The sequence below is a fragment of the Oryctolagus cuniculus genome, chromosome 5 (assembly GCF_964237555.1).
Source record: "Oryctolagus cuniculus chromosome 5, mOryCun1.1, whole genome shotgun sequence".
Classification (NCBI taxonomy): domain Eukaryota; kingdom Metazoa; phylum Chordata; class Mammalia; order Lagomorpha; family Leporidae; genus Oryctolagus; species Oryctolagus cuniculus.
The window spans coordinates 102,484,172-102,503,846 of NC_091436.1; the positions used below are offsets into that span (position 1 = coordinate 102,484,172).

Here is a 19,675-nt window from a genome sequence, read left to right on the forward strand (position 1 = left end):
TTATCCAGAGAAAATTATCTTTTTGAGAAAACAGCTTAATGAATTATTTAACATTTGCAATCAGTAACCTCAATGAACTTTTTAAACAGAGGATATAGATTTCCTGGTTAGCCATGAAATTAAAATTTCATGAGGTGATTAAGGTATGAATTATTTTTGAAAATGAAGAGCTCAGAGATACAATGCCTTTCTAGTTTGAGTTACCAATCACAAAGGACTTAGTGAATAAAATTATGCGAGTGATTTTTTTTTGTTTTGAGAAATGGGGAAGAGGAGAGAGATCATTTTTTTCATCTGGCAAAGTTCTTAACCAGTCACTGAATGAATAGAACTACGATTCTCTTTCCTGTGTGATACTTTGTTATACACATGAAAATAACTGCATATAGGCATAACTGTCAATTTTTAGAGGAATGCTAGTAATTTTCCTTCTGGATGTATTTCTATAACAAGCAGAAAAATGAGGAAAGGTCTGAATTCTTATGAAAGTTTCTGAGTTTAATGTGGATGTCTTCTAATAGATGTTGGAAATCTAAATCTTTCTTCTTTTTTATTCATCTTAAATACAAACACTATCACCAAATGTCTTGGTTACCTGTTTAGAAAACAAGGTTCATTGTGGAGACAGTAGTTATTCTTCAGGGAGACTGAATGGGGGTAGTAGTAAAAAACCCTTGATTTAATGTCAAGGAAGTTTGGACGGCCAGCTCCATCATTTTCTAGCTATGTGAACTGTGGCAAATAAACTAATCTCTCTGTCCCACTTTACCCATCTGGAAACTGCCTCAAATGCCAGGTATTTAATAGGAAGGAAAAGTTCATTCCATTCTAGCTTTCTTTTTCCTTTTCAGATTTTAACTGTAGTTTAGAACAAAACACAAACAAGATTCCTCTCAAGTAAAGAAAGCCACTTGATTTCCTTAACTCCAAGGTATCTGTAGTTGGGGAATAGTTCTTCTGCAGAGAGTTAGTATACTGCTGTTAAATAAGTCACACCATGGATGCACAGATGGGCAGAATTCTCGTGTAATTTACAGATAAGTTTCCACCTAAAATGAATCTTGATTTAGCTGCTCACTTTTCTTTTACCCCATTTAACTCATTAACCCAGATGGTCACATTATCAGTAGAAAAGGGATGGTAGGGTTGAGACAAGAATCATAGAGCATGAAGAAAACTTCAGGACAGTCAGAATCCTGTGGTGAGGCGTGCCTCTGCAGGGATATGAAAGCGTAACACTTTCATTACCTCTTTATAAAGTGGAAAGCTTCCTTTTACTTATCTTTCTCTTCCTTTATGGGTAGAAGGGAAGGACTTCACCTTTCACTACCTCTAATTTTAGTCTTCCATCTGATCATTTCAACTTTGGGTATTTCTGCTGCAGTGGAAGAAATATATCTAACTTCATTCTAGGTCCAGCAGGTCTAGCATCCATTTGGCAGGTGTAGTGGAATGGAAATCACTATTGGATGAAAGAAAAGGGATAATGTTTAGACATGGGTCTTGGACAGTAACCAGGCATTGGCATGATGCCACTAGAGCTACTGACCAAGAGAAGGGATCCAATTTGAAATGCCTAGCAAGAAACCTCCCCACTTAAGAGGGGCCAGCATGACAGATGGCTGCAGGCTTCCTGTGGGATATGACTTTTTTTTTCCTTGTCACCTGAGGCTCTTTTCAGATTGAGACTTGGCAATGACTCCTTTTCTCTGTTTCTTTCCTGTTACCCTCCTCTTCCTTCCTTAACACTTGCTTAACATGTTAGAAGTTGTCAGGGCGCTTTAGATTTAAAGTGTCTAGAAATTTGTATTTCTTCAACCAATGAGTAAGATTATGCAAAATCAATATATTTTAATAATTTTCTTCAAAATCTTAGATCTCTTTTTCACTCCCTTCACTTTCAGACTTCATCATTTTTTTCTTGAATTCTTTTTTTCCCTTTCTTTAAACAAATTTAAGGTATACAAATTTCATGTATGTCCTATAAATGGATTCAAGAACACAGTGATGCTTTCCACCCTACCCCCTCTCCTCCCTACACTCCCACCCTTCTTCCTCGTCCCTCTCCTGTTCCCATTCTTAACTTTTACAAAGGTCTCTTTTCAGTTAACTTTATACTTAAAAGATTAATCCTACACTAAGTAAAGAGTTCAACAAAAAGTGTGAAGAAAAAACACTGTTCCTCAACAGTCAGGACAAGTGCTATAAACAAACATTGAATCTCAAAATCTCAATTTCACTCCTATAGATTACCTTTTAGGTACTCTATTAGTTACCACAGGTCAGGGGAAACATATGGTATCTTTTTGAGACTGGCTTATCTCACTAAGTATAATGGTTTACAATTGCATCCATGTTGTTATCTGCAATCACTTTATGGAGTATGTCTTATATACAAATTTTCCTTCAGACCTGGATTTTCTTTTTTTTTAAAGTACTTATTTACTTATTTGAAAAGCAGAGATACGGGGTGGGAGGAAGAGGAAGAGGAAGAGGAAGAGGAAGAGGAAGAGGGAGATGGAGAGGGAGTGGGGGAAGGAGATACCTTCTATTCACTGCTTTGCTTTTCAAACCACTGCAATGGCTGGGGCTGGGTTAGGCTGAAGCCAGAAGCTTCATCCAATTCTCCCATGTGGGTGCAGAGTCCCAAGGACTTGAGCCATGCTAGCTGCGTTCCCAGGTATATTAGCAGGGAGCTGGAACAGCCAAGACTGGAACTGGCACCCATGTGGAACACCAGCATTGCAGACAGAGGCTCAACCTTCTATGCTGCAGAGATGGCACTTGGATTTTCTTTCTTTCTTGTCCTCCTGTCACCTCTTTGCTATCTCTGTCTCCACGTTCCTGTCTAAAATCTGAGAGCATGTATTTTTTGTGAAGTACAATAGGCCTGAGTTCCAATCCAGACTGACATGTCCTGGCTTGTGACTTACACAGTTCCTTTTTCTCTCCCAACCTCATTTTACTAGACTCTACCTCTTGAGTTTGTGATGGGAACAGAAATAAGCTAGTGATCTGATTCCTGGATAGGGCCATGCTGGAGTAAATCAGAGATAAAGACAAATACATTCCATGATTAGAGAAACTTGGGAAGGACTTCCAGTCTTAGAGCATTTGTATTCAAGGAGAGCAAGAGTGGTAGTCCTGCTGAGTTTAGCACATTTAAGTTAGGGTCCTGACACTTAATGATGAGACTACACTTGCACACATCTCTCTCTTAAAAGACCTGCTCTGTCTTCCAAAGCAACATTAATCGGCTGCTGCTTTTTTCCAGTTTGAACTTCAGTGGATGCTGATTCATTGTGACCCCCTGCGGCCCAGGAGAGAAACTTGCCATGAGCTGCCAGTGAGAATAACGGTGAGACTTTGCCCACCTGCTAAAGCAGTTTCACCCCAGCTCACCAATCCCGCCCTTGCCTCCCCCCCTTACTTTCTTTAAAGAGTCTGTGCATGGACCAAACAACTACAAGTCTTGCTCAAAGCAGGGGTGGCTGTGTCAAAGTCCCCTGTAGTGTCTGGTGCTCCCAAACACTGCATGTTCACTGTCCAGAGGTGACAGGCCACCTGGGAGGCTCCGAGGTCAGCCACAGGCTGAGCTGGTGGCCTGCAGGGAGAGAGCCGCACACTCAGGTCTGGCTGTGTAGCCGCAGGGAAAGGGTTAAGGGGACTGTTGTCATTCTATCCGTCCTTGCTGCCCTGCTAGCTCTCCTCCAATCCCCAGGACCCTCTCCAGGGCCATTCATAAAGGGCTGGAACACACTGCCCCAGCATCTTTACAACCGCTACTCCTGGGGACGCATTATTTTCCGGGGGGCAAAGCGCCACGGATGCGAGTGGCGGTCCGGAGTGCTAACCGGGCTCGCAGGTTGCAGAGCCAGGTGGGGCAATAGCAGAGGGCTGCGAGCATGGCCTGGACGGCTCGCGGCCACGGGGCCCTCGGGCTGCTGCTGCTGCTCTCAGGGCTCTGCTTGTGTGCAGCGCAAGTAAGTTGTGTGCGAGGGTACAGGTGGGTGCCTTCTCACTCTATCCCCATCTTTTCTTCTCCAGCCCAGCCAGACCACTGAAGAGGTAAGCTAGGGGCGAGAAATGTTTGCATTTTTCAAGCGCACAACAGGAAAGTTGGGGGTGCTGTGATGGGGTTGCCTTGCTGGAGGCGTGGAGTGTCCCCAGGGCCCTTGCCCCCGGGCTCCCTTCTGCCTTGAGCGGCACCTGTGGTGAGCGCCCTCTGAGTCTAGTCGGGGGCCCCAGGTGACCTCTGGGTCCGGGAGAGAGCACCTTCACCTCCCTTCTCCCTCTTCCCGACCATCGCCTGCCAGGAGCCTCAACACTGTAGGGTCAGGCACCGAAGGTGAGCAGGTTTTAAGTTTTTGGTCTCCATTTCTCCTCCACCTCTTCGGGCCCCATTCTGGTAGTGATCAGGAGCGGGCCTTGCTTGGAGCAGATGGGGATTCAGCAAGCGCCCTTTCTCGCGCCTCCAGCCCCAGGTCCTGCTAGCGTGCAGTGGCTCCGGAGTGGACGCAAGCGACCCTAGGTCCCATCGCCAGTACAACAGCTCCTCTAAGGCTCTGGCGTCTTTCCCCCTCCCGCGCCGGAGAGCCCCAGACGGGGGCAGACAAGCCCAACCCAGGTTTGAGGTTTCTCTACAAAGACCCCATTGTAAACCTGTCTGGTCACTGGAGTTCAGAAAAACACAGTTCTCCTTGATGAAAGAGGCTTTCTTCTTTAAAATTCAGAAGCAGGGGGAGAAATTTGCCCAAGCAATCCGTTCATCCTGTGTTAGATGCCAGGGTTCCCCCTCCCAGTGCCATCAAAACGGAGCTGTTTGCCAGCGATAAAAGGGGTCATACCTTAGGGTCAGTCTGAAATCTGGAGGCATTTGGAAGCCAGGCGAAGAGACCTTCTTTTGAGAAAGCGGCCCTGCAGGTACAATGGAAAGGAGGTCAGCCTCTCTCTCTGGGTTTCACAAAGAGAGAGTGACAATGTCCTGCTGTCGTCTGTCTGGCCTGGGGCTTCTCTTGGCAACTCTGTTCTAGCCCAGACCCCGACCTGCACTTACTGATTACATGGAAGTAGCTAACGGAATCCCTTCCAGGCCCACCCTCCTCTACAGCGCCCCCTCTGGTGGACGCACTGAGTGAGTCTAGGCGAGAACTCCACCGTTTACCTCCTTGGGAATGAGACAGAGACCGCACCGGCTTTGGCGTTTGAAACTCATTTATTTTATCCTATCTTTTAACTATTGGGTTTTAAAAACTCGACCTCCACAGAGAGGGGCTCCATCCCCGTGCTCCACTAACCCGTGTACTGTTTTTGACAGCGAGGTCCCCCAGGTGAGCAGGGGCCTCCTGGGCCTCCGGGGCCCCCTGGAGTTCCTGGCATCGATGGCATCGACGTAAGTTCCTGTTTCCAGGCCCTGGGTTCTGCATCCCAGCCCTTTCCAGCTCTTTGCCAGGAGGCTTCCTTGAGTCTTTAGAGGGTGTCAGGTGCCCTCCATTCTCCCGCACCCCTGCACGGGTTGGGGTGGCGTTGGATCCCAGGAGCCAGGGGATTTTCCAAGAGGGGAGGTAGTCGTGTTCCCGTTTTTCCCAATCCCAATCTGCCTTTCACCCCCTGTTGCACGTGTGGGGTTGTTCCAGTTTCTCCCCCTCACCACTGCCTTCTCTTCTCCCCTTCCAGGGTGACAGAGGTCCCAAGGGTCCCCCGGGCCCCCCGGTGAGTAGATTGGCACAGTCATGCCCCACTTCCTTCCTTTGCAGCCACCCGTGTCCTAAGGGTCTCAACTTTGCACCTTTTCCTCTCCTTGCTCAGGGTCCAGTTGGAGAACCAGGAAAGCCAGGAGCTCCAGGCAAGCCCGGCACGCCTGGTGCCGATGTGAGTAGGTGGGGAGGGCTGTGAAGAGCTGGCTGGCAGTGGGTGTGTGGGGTGTGGGGTGTGGGGTGTGGGGTGTGTGTGAGAGAGAGAGAAAGAGAGAGAGAGATACCAAGCGACTGACTGACCTTGGCTGGGGAGTGTAGCTAGAGATGGAGACAGAGGCAGAGAGATAGTGACAGAGAGAGACAGAGACACAACAGCTGTACCAGCAGAGAGACAGAGACAGTGACAGAGCAAGCCAAGTACTCTGGCCCTGCCCTGAACTTGGCCTTGTGCCACTGTCTGGTCATGGAGCTAGCTGCTTCTGCAGAGGGGCGTGGGAAGGTGGAGGTGCCTCTTAGCTTCCATGGGATGGGGTGGGGTGGGGAAAGAGCATGCAGTGCTACCTTTCCTTGGAAACAGTGGGGAACTGGCTGCTGCCTTAACAGTGAGCGCCCTGCTGGCTCAGCCTGGATGTGGGCACAGCCTGCGGCTGTGGCTCCTAGCAGATGGTCTTCATCCTTGCCTGAACCTGAATGCAGACATAGGGACAGAGCCCTCCTAAATCCTGTGGAATATGAAAAAGAAAGATGTGCTTGGGGTATGTGTGTTGATGGGGGAGAGGTCTTGGAATGAATAGGGGTATGTAGGGATGGTGCAGGGACACCAGAATGCTCACCACACATCAAAGAGGAAATGCAAAATTAGCTTAGCAAAGTGGTTTTCTGGTTGGCATCCCTGATAGCGTTGAGCTGACCAGGATTGCTTGAACCCTAGGATTGGGACTTAGCAACCCTTCCATCTTAAAGTCCCTAGTTTGAACTTGGTCTGTATGTCAAATAGCAGTTCATTTAGCACCAGGGGACTGATACTTGGATAGTACAAACTGAAAACCAAAGTAATATTTGGATAATACAAATTGAAATGATACCTGTTGGCTAGCAACCTCTTCTTTGGAGCATCATGTCACACTGTCCTAAAAATATCTAAATAGAATAGCCTAGTACAAGTTGAATTTATTTCTATATTCTTTGGAAACTTCAGCCAGCCTTTGTTTTGGATGAAAAGAAAATTTCTGATTAAATTAAACATTTTTCTTTTTTCTGTTTGCCAGTTGAAGCATAAACCCGCCTCTGAAGTTTGCTTTGGTATTGAACAGCAATATAATTGCAGAGAGATACTTTTTCTGTCTCTCAGATTAATAGTGTTTTTGTAGTTTGCCTAACAAATTCTTCTTTATACCATAATGTCATAAGGACAGTCCCTGGTTTTGCTCTGTAATTTCCCCACTTTGACAGAAATTTTGGGTAAACAAAGTACTTTGGAATATTTAGAAGTAAATCGTAAAAACATTTTCAAGTAATTTTTTTCTTTGTATATATTTGCAGTTGTTTAGTACAAAAACAAGCCAGGTTTCAAATATTACAAGTTGTGGAAGAGTAAGGCTTCGTAGATCATTCAACTTTGACACCAGAACGTTCTCGAGGGAAAATGGATGATGAGGGCTTGTGTCAGCCTCTAGGGTCAAAGAAGGAAAGCAAAAAAGAGAGGGAAGGAGAAAACAAGGACTCATGCATGTGCCAATATTTTAGACATTTCTTAGCTCTAAAGGAAAAAATATTTGCATTTGTGTAGAGCTTTTCATTCAAACACTGTCACGTTATTTCCTTTAACCCTAAAATAATGTGGAAAGTAAGTTGTCTAATATTTTCCATGGATAAGGGAAGCGAATAACTATGAGGACAAATGGTTTCTTCAGGGATGCAGAGTTATTTAGTGATTAAGATGACAAATCCATAATTTTTAAAATTTTAAATTTTTTTATACGCCTCAGGCTTGCCTTATACAGATGCAACATGATTTTTTTTTAAAATATTTTTCTTTTAAAGATTTATTTATTTGAATGCAGCATTGAAGAGAAGGAGACATAGAGAGGTACTTCCTATCTGTTGACTCACTCCCTAAATGGCCATAATAGCCCAGGCTGGGCCGGGCCAAAGCCATGAGCTTCATCCTGGGTGCAGGGTCCAACAAGCACTTGTGCCATCCTCGCTACCTTCCTAGGCTACCAACAGGGAGCTGGATCAGAAGTGGAGAAGCTGGGGTGCGAACTGGCACCTGTATGGGATGCCAGTGTCACAGGCAGTGGCCCAACCTGCTGTACCACAATGCTGGCCCCAGTAAGGTTCTTAATGAGGAACTGGGGGAGAATAGAGAGGAAAAGTGACAGTGGATTATTACTACCTAAGTTCCCAACCAAGAATGATATGGAGAATTAAATGGTTAATAAATTCATTTATAGTTAATATTTTATTATTTATAAAATTGCTGTATTTTATGTCATCAAACTTTTGGAGAGACTTTGGAATTGGAGTTTTGTTACTCCACTCTTAGGTTGATTTGACATTAAAAAAAAAAAACTTTCACCGTAAATTGAGAATGAACAGCTTTGAGAATAATGAAGCATAATGACTAGATCAGGGTTTTCTGTCTCTGGCCACTGGGGAGCTAAGTCAATAGGAAAACTTCTACACTTCTACAGTCCTTTCTTGGCAATGAATCTGAGTGTGGTGATAGGAACTTAAACCTTTGTCTTTACTTCTTGGTTTTATTTTAAAGCTAAATTTTTTATAATATTAACAAAATGGTTTAATTGAATGATACTCTCAAAGGAACAGTTTGAAGTTTCTTTTCCTGTGTTGAGTGGCTGGGTTAGCAGAACAGGTGAACAAGTCATAGCAGCTGTGCTTGTCGACTCTTAGCTGCTGAACTGTTGGAATGCTGGCAGGAAATTGCCACTGAGGACAGATATTATCTGCCAAACAGTGGCATGAAGTTCACAGCCAGCTTCAGTATCACCCAGGATAGAACTTTGCATAAACGTTCATATGAAGGCAATTGTTTATACCACTAGTACTATTTTCTTCTAAGGCTTAGAGTTTTATTACGAATTGGGTTTTGAAAATTGTATAGATGTGATGTGTGTATATATATATATATATCTAGATATATATATATATCTAGAGAGACTCATATATATTCCAAGTATCTCCTTTTTTTTTTCTTGAAGATCGATTTATTTATTTGAAAGTCAGAGTTACACAGAGAAGGAGAGGCAGAGAGAGAGAGAGAAAAAAAAGAGAGAAAGAGAGAGACACACACAGAGACAAGTCTTCCATCCTCTGGTTCACTTCCCAATTGGCCACAATGGCTAGAACTGTGCCGATCCGAAGCCAGGAGCTTCTTCCAGGTCTCCCGCGCAGGTGCAGGGGCCCAAGGACTTGGGCGATCTTCTACTGCTTTCCCAGGCCATAGCAGAGAGCTAGATTGGAAGTGGAGCAGCCGGGTTTCAAACCGGTGCCCATGTGGGATGCCAACTCTGCAGGTGGTGGCTTAACCTGCTACACAACAGCACTGGCCCCAGTATTTGCTTTCTTAGGTTGAATTTAATTCTTCTTTTCCCATATGAACATATGAAAATCAAGAAGTCAGACCTTGGTTAGAATCCTGCACCCAAAGGCCAGCTGTGTTATTATCAATAATATCAAGAGATACCTTTTTATTTTAATTTTTTAAAAATATTTTAGTTATAAGGCAGAGTTACAAAGTAAGAGAGGCAGAGAGAAAGAGATCTTCCATTCACTAGTTGACTCCCCAAATGGCTGCAATGGCCAGGGCTGGGCCAGGCTGAAGCCAACAGCCTGGAGCTTCTTCTGGTTCTCCCTTATGGGTGCAGGGGGTGCAAGCAGTTGAGCCATCTTCCACTGCTTTCCCAGGTGCATTAGCTGGGAGCTGGATCTGAAGTAGGGAAGCTGGGTCTCAAACTGGCGCCTGTCTGGGATGATGGCATAGTAGGCAGAGGCTTAACCTGCTACACTACAGCACTGGCCCCTAGAGACATTCTTGTAGGTCATATTTGTTGTGACATGCTCAAAGAGCTTGTGGAACAGTATCTTATTCTTTCTTACAGTGTCCACTTGAAATAGGCAGAGGTGAATTAGGGTTAAGTATGGGAATTATAGTTAAACCATGACACTTTTTACAGGCAAGATATTACATGCACGATATCCTTTAAATGTATACAATTATGAACCCCAGAAGCTGTTTTATGAGTTGGATAGTGTGTCAAGAAATTATTCTGAAAGGTCAATGAAGGTACAAATGGTGAGGCATTAAAAGAAAGGTGAAAAGGCCAAGAAGTACAGTGCTGAGGTTAATATCGAATTGTTTTTTGTTTTGTAATACCCTTTTTGAATGGGGAACAGCATCTAGAACACTGCGTAGTTAAGCCACTTGCCTATGACTGCCCATTTACTAAGTGGCAGAGTCTGTAGTTGAGCCAAAAATAAAGAAAATGTGGAGTGATAGGTGTAATGTCCTTCCACCTAAAAGGCTAAGCTGAATAATTTGATACTCACGTGTTGAGTGTGTCTAAGATGCTAGGGGCCATGTGCAAGAACTCAGGGAGCTTACATTTTCCTATATAGCTATTTCACACTAGACTTTGTTGTAATACCTGACACCAGAATCCATGTTCAATTTTATGCAAAGAATTTCCCTGCGAGAGATGGAATTTATCTTTATCTTATGGCAGATACTTAAAAAAAGTGTCTCAAACAGGATGTGCAGCCGTTTACTGGGTTCTGCCTTACGGTATTGCAGCTGAAATTTGAGCATATATAGCAGATAGTATTCTCAAATCTTGCCAGTTATTCCAGGTACAAGATTGAAGAAGGTGAGATGGTCATGTGCATGAAAATTGACCAGGATTGGTTTTAGAGGGTATATGTGTTAAGTGGGAGTTAGGGATCCATTAGTTAAATATGCAATGAGTTTTGTAAAATTTATGTGCTATTTGTGCTTCCGGTGGTACTCAACAGCTAATCATGCTGGGGCTTGCTGTCATCCTGCAGTTGGTCTAGGGCAACTGGAAATTCAAACAGACTGTCAAAAGTTCTTTTACGTGTGCTTAATGTTTTTCTTTAAGATTTATTTATTTGAAAGTCAGAGTTATAGAGAAGGAGAGGCACAGAGAGAGAGAGAGAGGTCTTCCATCCAGCAATTCACTCCCCAAATGACTGCAACGGCCGGAGCCATGCTGATCCGAAGCCAGGAGATTCTCTGGGTCTCCCACATGGGTACAGGGGCCCAAGGACTTGAGCCACCTTCCACTGCTTTCCCAGGCCATAGCAGAGAGCTGGATTGGAAATGGAGCAGCTGAGACTCAAACCAGCACCCATGTGGGATGCTGGCACCGCAGGCAGTGGCTTTACCTGCTATGCTGCAGTGCTGGCCCCAGCTTAATGCTTTTTTATTTTGGTAATTTTCCAGTGATTTAACATTTTTGAAATTTTTTTCTACTTCCTTTGATTGATTCTATAGAATCAAGCAAAGGAAGACCTTTCTCTCTGTCTCTCTCTCTCACTGTCCACTCTGCCTGTCAAAAAAAAAAAAAAGACTTCCACATTCTCAACAGATTATTCCCTTAATTAGTATTCACATCTTTTAAGAAATGTTGATAATTTTTATCAGATATTTATGCATACATGTGCATATATGTATATGCACAGACATAAACATAAACATTTATATTTGGGAAGATATAATTGCAAGATTATATTGAGAATGACGAGATTTGAAAGTGTCAGCAAATTTTTAAAATGAAAGTTCATGTTCGACTGTGGAAGTTCAGGTGTACATGTATGTAATATTGTCATGTATTAATATCTATATTGAGGATGATAACAAAATAAGTACTAGAAGAAACACAGGGGATGTTTAAAAGATTTATTTAGTAACTGCTTTAGTGTTAGGTATGATAATTTTAAATGCATTTCATAATTGGCTTAAATTGTTCATAACAAGAGGACACACATGAACATATAGACTTAAATATAAACATTTTTGCTAAGGAAGATAATGTAAAAACATGCATGCCTTCAAATATCTGAACTTTAAGAGTTGATATTGTTCCATAAGCAATTTGCATTGCTAGAAGATGACTAGAGGGCTTTTAGTGGTTATAAGGCAGTAATGAGATTATTTGTGTTTCATTCCTATCAAGGAAACATTATATTAATGATTAAGACATGATTGTATGTAGTTGGAGAGACACCTGGTATTTTTATTTCATAGTAAAATAAAGGAGGTACATAAACTTATGTAAATGGCAGAGTCAAGACTCACCAGACTTGACTGTCAGAACGCTATATTTGTTATATTGCATTTTTTCAAAGCAGTGACATTAAAACACCACAGTAAGCCATGCATTTAGTGGGCAGTTAGTAATACAAAATTTAGCAACAGAAAACAACTAGCAAGCAAATCTCATGCTAAACATTAGCTTCGAGTAAGACATAAGCATCCAGCAGTTAATAAATGAGATGAAAATTTTTCACCTAGTGGTTTGCCTAAAGATATTACTTCTAATATCACTATCTTTCTTTCTTAGGGTTTAACAGGACCTGATGGATCTCCTGGCTCTGTTGGACCAAGGGGACAAAAAGTAAGTTAGCTAACAGTATTAGCTGCTGATATTAATCAAATGCTGAAGTATAATTTTACTGTATTTGCAAATCAGCTGAGAAATTATTATACAGAAGCTGAAATACACTTGTTCAGGTAAAACTGTTTGAAAACACCAGGATAGAGTGGTTTAATGATCTCAGTGTTTGCATAGTTTGCATACTTGCATATTCATGCTACCAAAAGCCCAGTACGATAAAGCTATGTTTGTTTTTAGGGAGAACCTGGTGTGCCTGGATCTCGTGGATTTCCAGTAAGTAGTTGCGTAGCAAAAGAATTGAAAGTATCCTAATATTTTAGGTAGAATTCTGCCGTTGTGAAATTTTTAAAATGCAGTTCTCTGCATACCATACATGCCAAAGAGTTTGATTTATTTGGTATGGTAAACATTCCTGCTGTGAATAGAAAAATTTTAGAGAAACTTGAATGTTCAGTATAGAATACATGTCTACTTGCAGGTGTATTTGTCAGTAGGCAACTCTTCCTTTACCTCATTGATAGAAAACATATCTTGTACACAACAGCAGATCTAAGTATTCAATGTGTAACCCTTTCATCATATCATTTTCTTCACAGCTGGTTTTATCTTGAAATATCAACTAATCAGATATTATCACCTGCCTGATTCCCTGCTAATCTTTTATATTGCACAATCCAGCAGATTTATGTCTCCTGTATGTATGAGGACTATATTCTCATCAGCCCTTTCTATTTTGTTCTTCAATCTTGTTTTTTTTTTTTTTTTTTTTTAAGATTTATGTATTTGAAAAGCCGAGTTTACTGGGGAGGGTGAGGGAAGAATCTTCCATTTGTTGGTTTACTCCCCAAATGGTTGCAACCAGAGATAGGCTGATCTGAGGGTGGGAGCCAGGAGATTCATCAAGTACTTGGGCCATCTTCTGCTTTGCCAGGCACATTATAAAGGAGCTGATCAGAAGTGGAGTAGCTGGGACTAGAACCAGTGCCCGAAGGGGATCCTGACATCACAGGCAGTGGCTTTACGTGCTATGCCACAGTGCTGGCCCCATCTTTGGTTCTGTTTTGATCTTTTCTTAATCTGTATTTTTCTTCCTTTTTCCCCATTTCTACTATTTTCTTTGCTATAATTCAGCATCTGTCAACTTTTCCATTATAAACCCATTTTCAGAAGTGAATATTGGAGCTGGCGCTGTGGCGTAGCAGGTAAAGCTGCCGCCTGCAGTGCTGGTATCCCATATTTACGCCAGTTCAAGTTCCAGCTACTCAACTTCCAATCCAGCTCTGTGCTGTGGCCTGAGAAAGCAGTAGAATTTGGCCTGAGTCCTTGGGCCCCTCCAGTGGTGTGGGAAACATAGAAGCTCCTGGCTCCTGGCTTCAGATTGGCACAGCTCTGTCCGTTGTGGCCGTCTGGGGAGTGAACCAGTGGATGGAGACCTCTCTTTTTGCCTCTGCTTTCTGCCTCTCTGTAACTCTGCCTTTCAAATAAATAAATCTTAAAGTGAACAGACTTTGTCCCATGTTTTTTCAACTCGGATCTCAAAATCTTAGAAAGATTTCTTTTTAAATATTTAGGGACATTGGTCAAACATCTAGGTCTCTCATAATGAAGTAACTAATTGATTACTTTGGAATTTCCAAAGTAATCTTTCCTAAATTGATTTGTTATTAAAATGTTCAAATAGGAGAAATTTTTTCCAAAAATGCTTGTAAAAAGTCTCACTTATTATTAAAACATACTGCCTGTGTGAAGCTGTTGCTTGTTTGACTGCCTAAATAACTAGAAATAATAGTATAATTATGGGAGAATATGCATTGATTTTATTTGGGGTGCTTTATATAGGATTATTTTAGGAAAGCACGTCTGGAGTAAAAAGCTAACATAAATATGGCATCACAGGCAGCTGTGAACACAAGCTATCCAAGACTAAGCAGGAGAGAAAAGATGAAATCCCCAGGGGAAAAATTGAAGTTAGAAAGTAAAAAAGAATATGGAATTTCAGAAATATAAGTTTCAACAAGCATATTGGTTAGTTTATTATATGCTAGGCCCTGAGTTAGGAATTGGAGGAAGGTGAATAAGATACATTTCAAACCTTGATCGTATCGCTTTAGCACACTAAATTACATACAAAGTGTGAAGAGGGAGGTGGGAAGACTAGCTTTAAAACTGAATTCCGTGTATTCAATTAGAATCGCATTTTGGGTTACTTCAGGAGTGACACTATTTCATTTACAATGCCTCCTAGACTTAGTATCAGGAAACATAGGAAATTCTATTGTAAACTGTATAACTATATTGCCTTTGATAAAGATTTCATATGAAATACTTTATAAAATCTTGAAGTGGTCCAAATGTGATGCACCTTTTTGTGAGCACCTTTTTGTAAGTTCTCCTGAGGACAGGCATGGATAGATTCTTTACTTTTGTTTTTATTAAAAGAGAAGTATTGGAACAATTATTTCTGGTTAACTCAGAGAGCAAAGAAATGTTTGAAGAGCTGAAACAAGTTTCTCCTTGCTTTAGAAACCCTCGTGTTTGCGTTTCTTTAGAATGAACATCATATGTTTGTTTATTGATAGTTTATGGCATGTGACTTATACCATAAAACCATAAACATTTTTCATTTTAATCTTTTAGGGCCGTGGTATTCCTGGACCCCCTGTAAGTATGGCCTGTTTCACAAATCTTGACGATACTCCAAGCTAACACCTGCTCCAGTGGTGTTTCTCGTGCCTCTGCCTACCTGATCTTAGGTGGCTACTAATGCCAATGCTGCTATTCTGCTAAACGAAAGATTTTTTAATTTAGGAAACTTCTGTCTCACTCCAAGTAATTAAAGTTAGGTCAAATGAGTTATTGTCTCATTGGGGAAAAAAAGCTAGCAGAGAAACAAATTTCTAAGTCTGGTGATTGATCATATTTGGTATTATTGATGTTATAAAATTGTCCATAATTACAATATTGTTTTGGTTTACTGACTTCAGGGTCCTCCTGGGACAGCAGGACTCCCTGGAGAGCTTGGCCGAGTAGGACCCATTGTGAGTACCTCAGTGCATTTTAATAGACATTTGCTGATTTCATAGATGGTTTTATTAGGGAATAAAAATTATGCTATATGTTTCTCCCTAAAAATCCAAAAATGGTAGATGAAGTTCATTTCATAATATTGATGTGGACACTTTTGTAGACTGATTCTTTGAATTTATTTTTTTCTCTGAAGTTTTTGGCTCAACTTCTCTTTCTAGCTTCCAGATTCCACATAATGGAATGCCACCTGTATTTAACAGACTGTGAACAAGGACTGGGGTCTAGTGGCTTTTGTATTGGACTCTGTACATGAAATTTAAAAAAAAATGAATATCTTAGAATTATTACCATGTATATTTATGTTAACAGCATTAAATTATAATCAAACCAATAGCACTTGGACATTAAAGGGCTGAACTTCATAGAACAAATAGCTGATAAAAAGTGCATGTGTTGGTAATTCAGGAAATACTTTAAAAAGGTTGAAGGAGTGATATTATATTAAGACAGATATCTGTAAACTTGTTAAGGGAAAGAACCACGTGTTACATAGTTCTTCTCCACATGTGCTTACTGTTTCCAAATTTATTAACTGAACAAATGAATGTATTTGAAATAATTATAATTTTAATCAACAATAAGATGCTTTTGATTTCTGTTGGAATAACCTTAAGGAAAACATCTCAAGAGTAACCACTGAATGTTAAGACTAATTGGAACCCATTTGCACCTGAATGGCTTATTTGAATTTAGCCATCTTGAATTTTCTGTACCATTGCAAGTGAGTGCATGACAGGCCAAGTGATAGACGTGGGTGAACAGCACCAGCCAGGGGGTGGGCATTGCCGAGACAAGCCTTCCATTTCACAGCCTCAGCCACTGAAGCCTGCTTCCTCTCATTAGCTGGCTGGCACTGGCAGTATTGACAGCTCTGGTTTCTCTGTAAATTAACTAGAAAAAAATGTTTCTAGCTTGTTTCCCAAGTAGATAAGCGATCCTCCTATCCTTAGGAACTGGGTTTGTTTCTTTCCCTGTCTCCTTTGGTAAGATTGGTACACCTTTATGATTCTGGTTTTATAGAACTAATTAGATTATGGGCCACCCATCGATTCGGATGGCAAGTTTATACGTGGCTGGACCCTGTAGGGGTTTCTGGTAATACCATTCTCTGATGCCTTGCCAGTTTTTTTGTGCTGTATTTGACACATGTATAACCACTGTGCCACCATTTTCATATAACTTAGGGAGACCCTGGGAGAAGAGGACCACCTGGCCCCCCTGGACCCCCAGGACCCACTGTAAGTTATTAGCAGCTTGAAATTTTCTTTGCATTTGAGAGGGAGGACTGAAGACATCTAAGAACCAAAAATGGAAGTGTTTTTTAATTGAGTCATTGTTCCAAACTTCCAAAATGGCTACCAGTGCTTTCACTCACTCCAAGCATAGTTCTCTTTAGGCCAAGAAGTAGAGGAATCACAGTAATCTAAAAGGTGGCTTTCACAGCACAAGTCTTACTCTTTACATTTGAAGTGCTTTGAACTTGTGATTTCCCAAATGCACAAAGCTTTGATACATAAAAGGACAATTTTCAAATGATCTATTTTTTTTACAAAGATTTTCACAGTAAGAAATTGAAGAAATAGAAGTTTAGGTAGGAAAGAATTTGTGTTTTTAATTTGTGATTTAGAGCACTCTGTACTTCCTCTTCTGCCTCATTTCATTTCCCTTCAATTTCCTGAAAGAAATAATCTATTGCTGTTTAGGGTACTCTGGAATGTTCCTTTAGGATTATGCCCATGAGTGAAGTTTTTAGAATATTAGTATATTATATCCTACTATTTGTTTCTTATATTTTATTAAACCAACATACTTCTTATATTTTTGTCCAACAAACATTCTCTTATTAGTAACTTTGAATTAATTTAATTATATTCTTTAAAATTTCATTTATTCTAGGGAGCAATCGGCTTTCATGATGGAGATCCACTGGTAAGACGCTTTCCTTGGAATAAAATGTAGCTTTAATTCAAAGGCCATGGAGTCCTCAGCTGAGTTTTCTTTAAAATTCTCTCCGGGATCTACTGGCCTTCTATGTTTTCCTTTAACTCAGATGGCTGAGCCATCTGTAGCACTGGCGCACTGGTGGTTTGTGTGTACCCAAACTCTGACAGGTTTTCATTATGGAAGTATTTTTGTTTTTCTGTAATTTTTTTTCACTTGATGACTAAGGCATACTTTTCACCAGAACACTTTGATTTTAGAAGCCAGAAACAAATAAGTCCTCCTAAACCTTATCTTATATGCAGATTAATAGCTGGATGATGGTAATAAAAGGGCACTAGATGCAATGCTAGCCCATTTGACAAGGGGATGTAAACCTTAGGGTAGAGCTGTTCCTGTATATGTGGGGGAAGCAAATGGGGTCGTGATATGAAAGATTGTACACATTTTATTTCTTTAATAAATTAGATCTGAAATAAGTATGGCACAATAGTAAATATTTATTAAATCCGGATGGTGGATACAGGAGGTTATTTGTTACATTTTCTATATGTTTTTGTATATAGAAATATTTCTGAGCTATAAATGAAATGATAGGAAAGAAATGGTTATTTCATGGTTATTATTGCATTGAATTTCTGTTGCTGAAGCCACTAAAAAATAAAAGAAACCACATACTTTGTCACCATGTGGGGCTCTAGCTTATACTCTGTCTTTTCTCCCCTCTCTCTGGCAGTGTCCCAATTCCTGTCCACCAGGTCGCTCAGGATATCCAGGCCTACCAGGCATGAGGGTAAGAGAATAATTTCTCTGTTTGCTTTTCAAGATATTATCCAAAGACGAAATGGAGCCTTCATTTTAAGCACTAGCCTTTCTGGTGTGTAGACCCCTCTTGGATGAATTAGTCAAATCCATTTGCTTATCCTCTGGTGCTCCAACTGATATACAGGTGACTAATTATACGATGCCTCTGCCAGGCAGAAAAGATGTGCCCATAAGATACACCAGATTGAGAGACTCCAGAACCCCAAAGCAAGTTTCATAAGTTACTCTCCTATGGCAGAAGATGGTGGTGCAACTGACAGATTGGGCACACTGTGTATTTGAAACTGTTTTAGCATTTTACGAAATTGGAAAAATGGTGCAAAACAGACAAGGAGAGAAACTTTCCTAAAGGGTTTTTACTCACTTATCACAATTACTTTCACATTTTTCCATGAAAATTAAAAAGTCGACACGAAATGTTGGGGCCAAGGGTTTCTTCTTTGTAGTTTCTGAGTCTGAACTCATTTTGAGACCTTTGATACTAATGGAGTTTGCTAGGGTCCAAAGGGTCCTAAGGCACTGGCTTTCCCTGAGGTTTTCTCCAAGTGAGTTCCCTCTACTGTGAAAGTTTGGGCCTGTTGATATCTTATTTTGCAAAAAAACCTTCCGACAGGTGGAAGTTTTGACAAACTTAACTTTACGTAGTTTGCCTCAAGAACAGTGGCCTGACAAGAAAAGACAGGCATCTTGATTTTTCACGCTGTGCAGCTTTTATTGCCTTCCCTTTGCAGGTAAGATTGCATTCAGGAAGGGGCACATCTGGGAAGTCTCCTTCTTATACCGCCCCTTCCCCTCTCCAGAGACAGGGTTGGTAATAGAGAAAGCTAAAGTTTTTCAGAGAAGCCTCCAGAGAACTGGCCAGTTGAAGTGGATCAGTGTTGTCACTTCCAAAAAGTTATCAATGCTGAGGATTTAATGCTCTTAGCCCAAATGCAAGAAGAAGATGGTGAAACAGGATCTAGGGAACAACAGAAACTATTAATGAGTCATGTTGCTGAACTAGATAAAGGAATGCATGTTATTCTAGAATAGTGTTTTTCTGTTAACAGAAACATTATATACCTCAGTCATGTAATACACATGATCTGTTCGGGCCATTTAAAGCATTATTTTTATTTGTCAGATCATCTTTTCTTGGTAGTACATTGACACAGATTTAGGGAAGAAGGATCACCCTGTGAACTTCTTGTTTTCTGTGCCAAGTGTGATAAAATTCTATTTATATATTTACATATGTATTTATTTTTTATTTTTTAGGGCCATAAAGGGGCAAAGGGAGAAATTGGTGAACCAGGAAGACAAGGACACAAGGTAAGGAAAATGAACACAGTATTTAGTGGACAGAATTGGTGAGGAGGTACTGATTACTTTCATTATTAGAAAGTATAACAAAGTATGATATTTTATCTTTATTTTCCAATTAATGATAAGTTCTAAGTAGATGCATCAATATTCTATAAATAAGAC

The 19,675-nt window shown here is 41.0% G+C and overlaps 1 protein-coding gene across 4 annotated transcripts in view; it reads left to right on the top strand.

The window, feature by feature from the left end:
• Window positions 1–19,675, top strand: part of COL9A1 (collagen type IX alpha 1 chain) — a 100,915-nt gene that overhangs the window by 21,500 nt on the left and 59,740 nt on the right. For 3 of the 4 annotated variants that reach the window (XM_008263089.4, XM_017345228.3, XM_051855529.2), the window contains 13 exons: window positions 3,275–3,358; window positions 4,048–4,068; window positions 5,318–5,392; window positions 5,677–5,712; window positions 5,809–5,871; window positions 12,302–12,355; window positions 12,593–12,628; window positions 14,993–15,016; window positions 15,340–15,393; window positions 16,627–16,680; window positions 17,339–17,371; window positions 18,120–18,176; window positions 19,466–19,519. In XM_008263089.4, the coding sequence (XP_008261311.2) occupies window positions 3,275–3,358; window positions 4,048–4,068; window positions 5,318–5,392; window positions 5,677–5,712; window positions 5,809–5,871; window positions 12,302–12,355; window positions 12,593–12,628; window positions 14,993–15,016; window positions 15,340–15,393; window positions 16,627–16,680; window positions 17,339–17,371; window positions 18,120–18,176; window positions 19,466–19,519 (645 nt within the window). The remainder of the gene's footprint in view (window positions 1–3,274; window positions 3,359–4,047; window positions 4,069–5,317; window positions 5,393–5,676; window positions 5,713–5,808; window positions 5,872–12,301; window positions 12,356–12,592; window positions 12,629–14,992; window positions 15,017–15,339; window positions 15,394–16,626; window positions 16,681–17,338; window positions 17,372–18,119; window positions 18,177–19,465; window positions 19,520–19,675) is intronic. The other variant, XM_070073908.1, reaches the window with a different exon arrangement.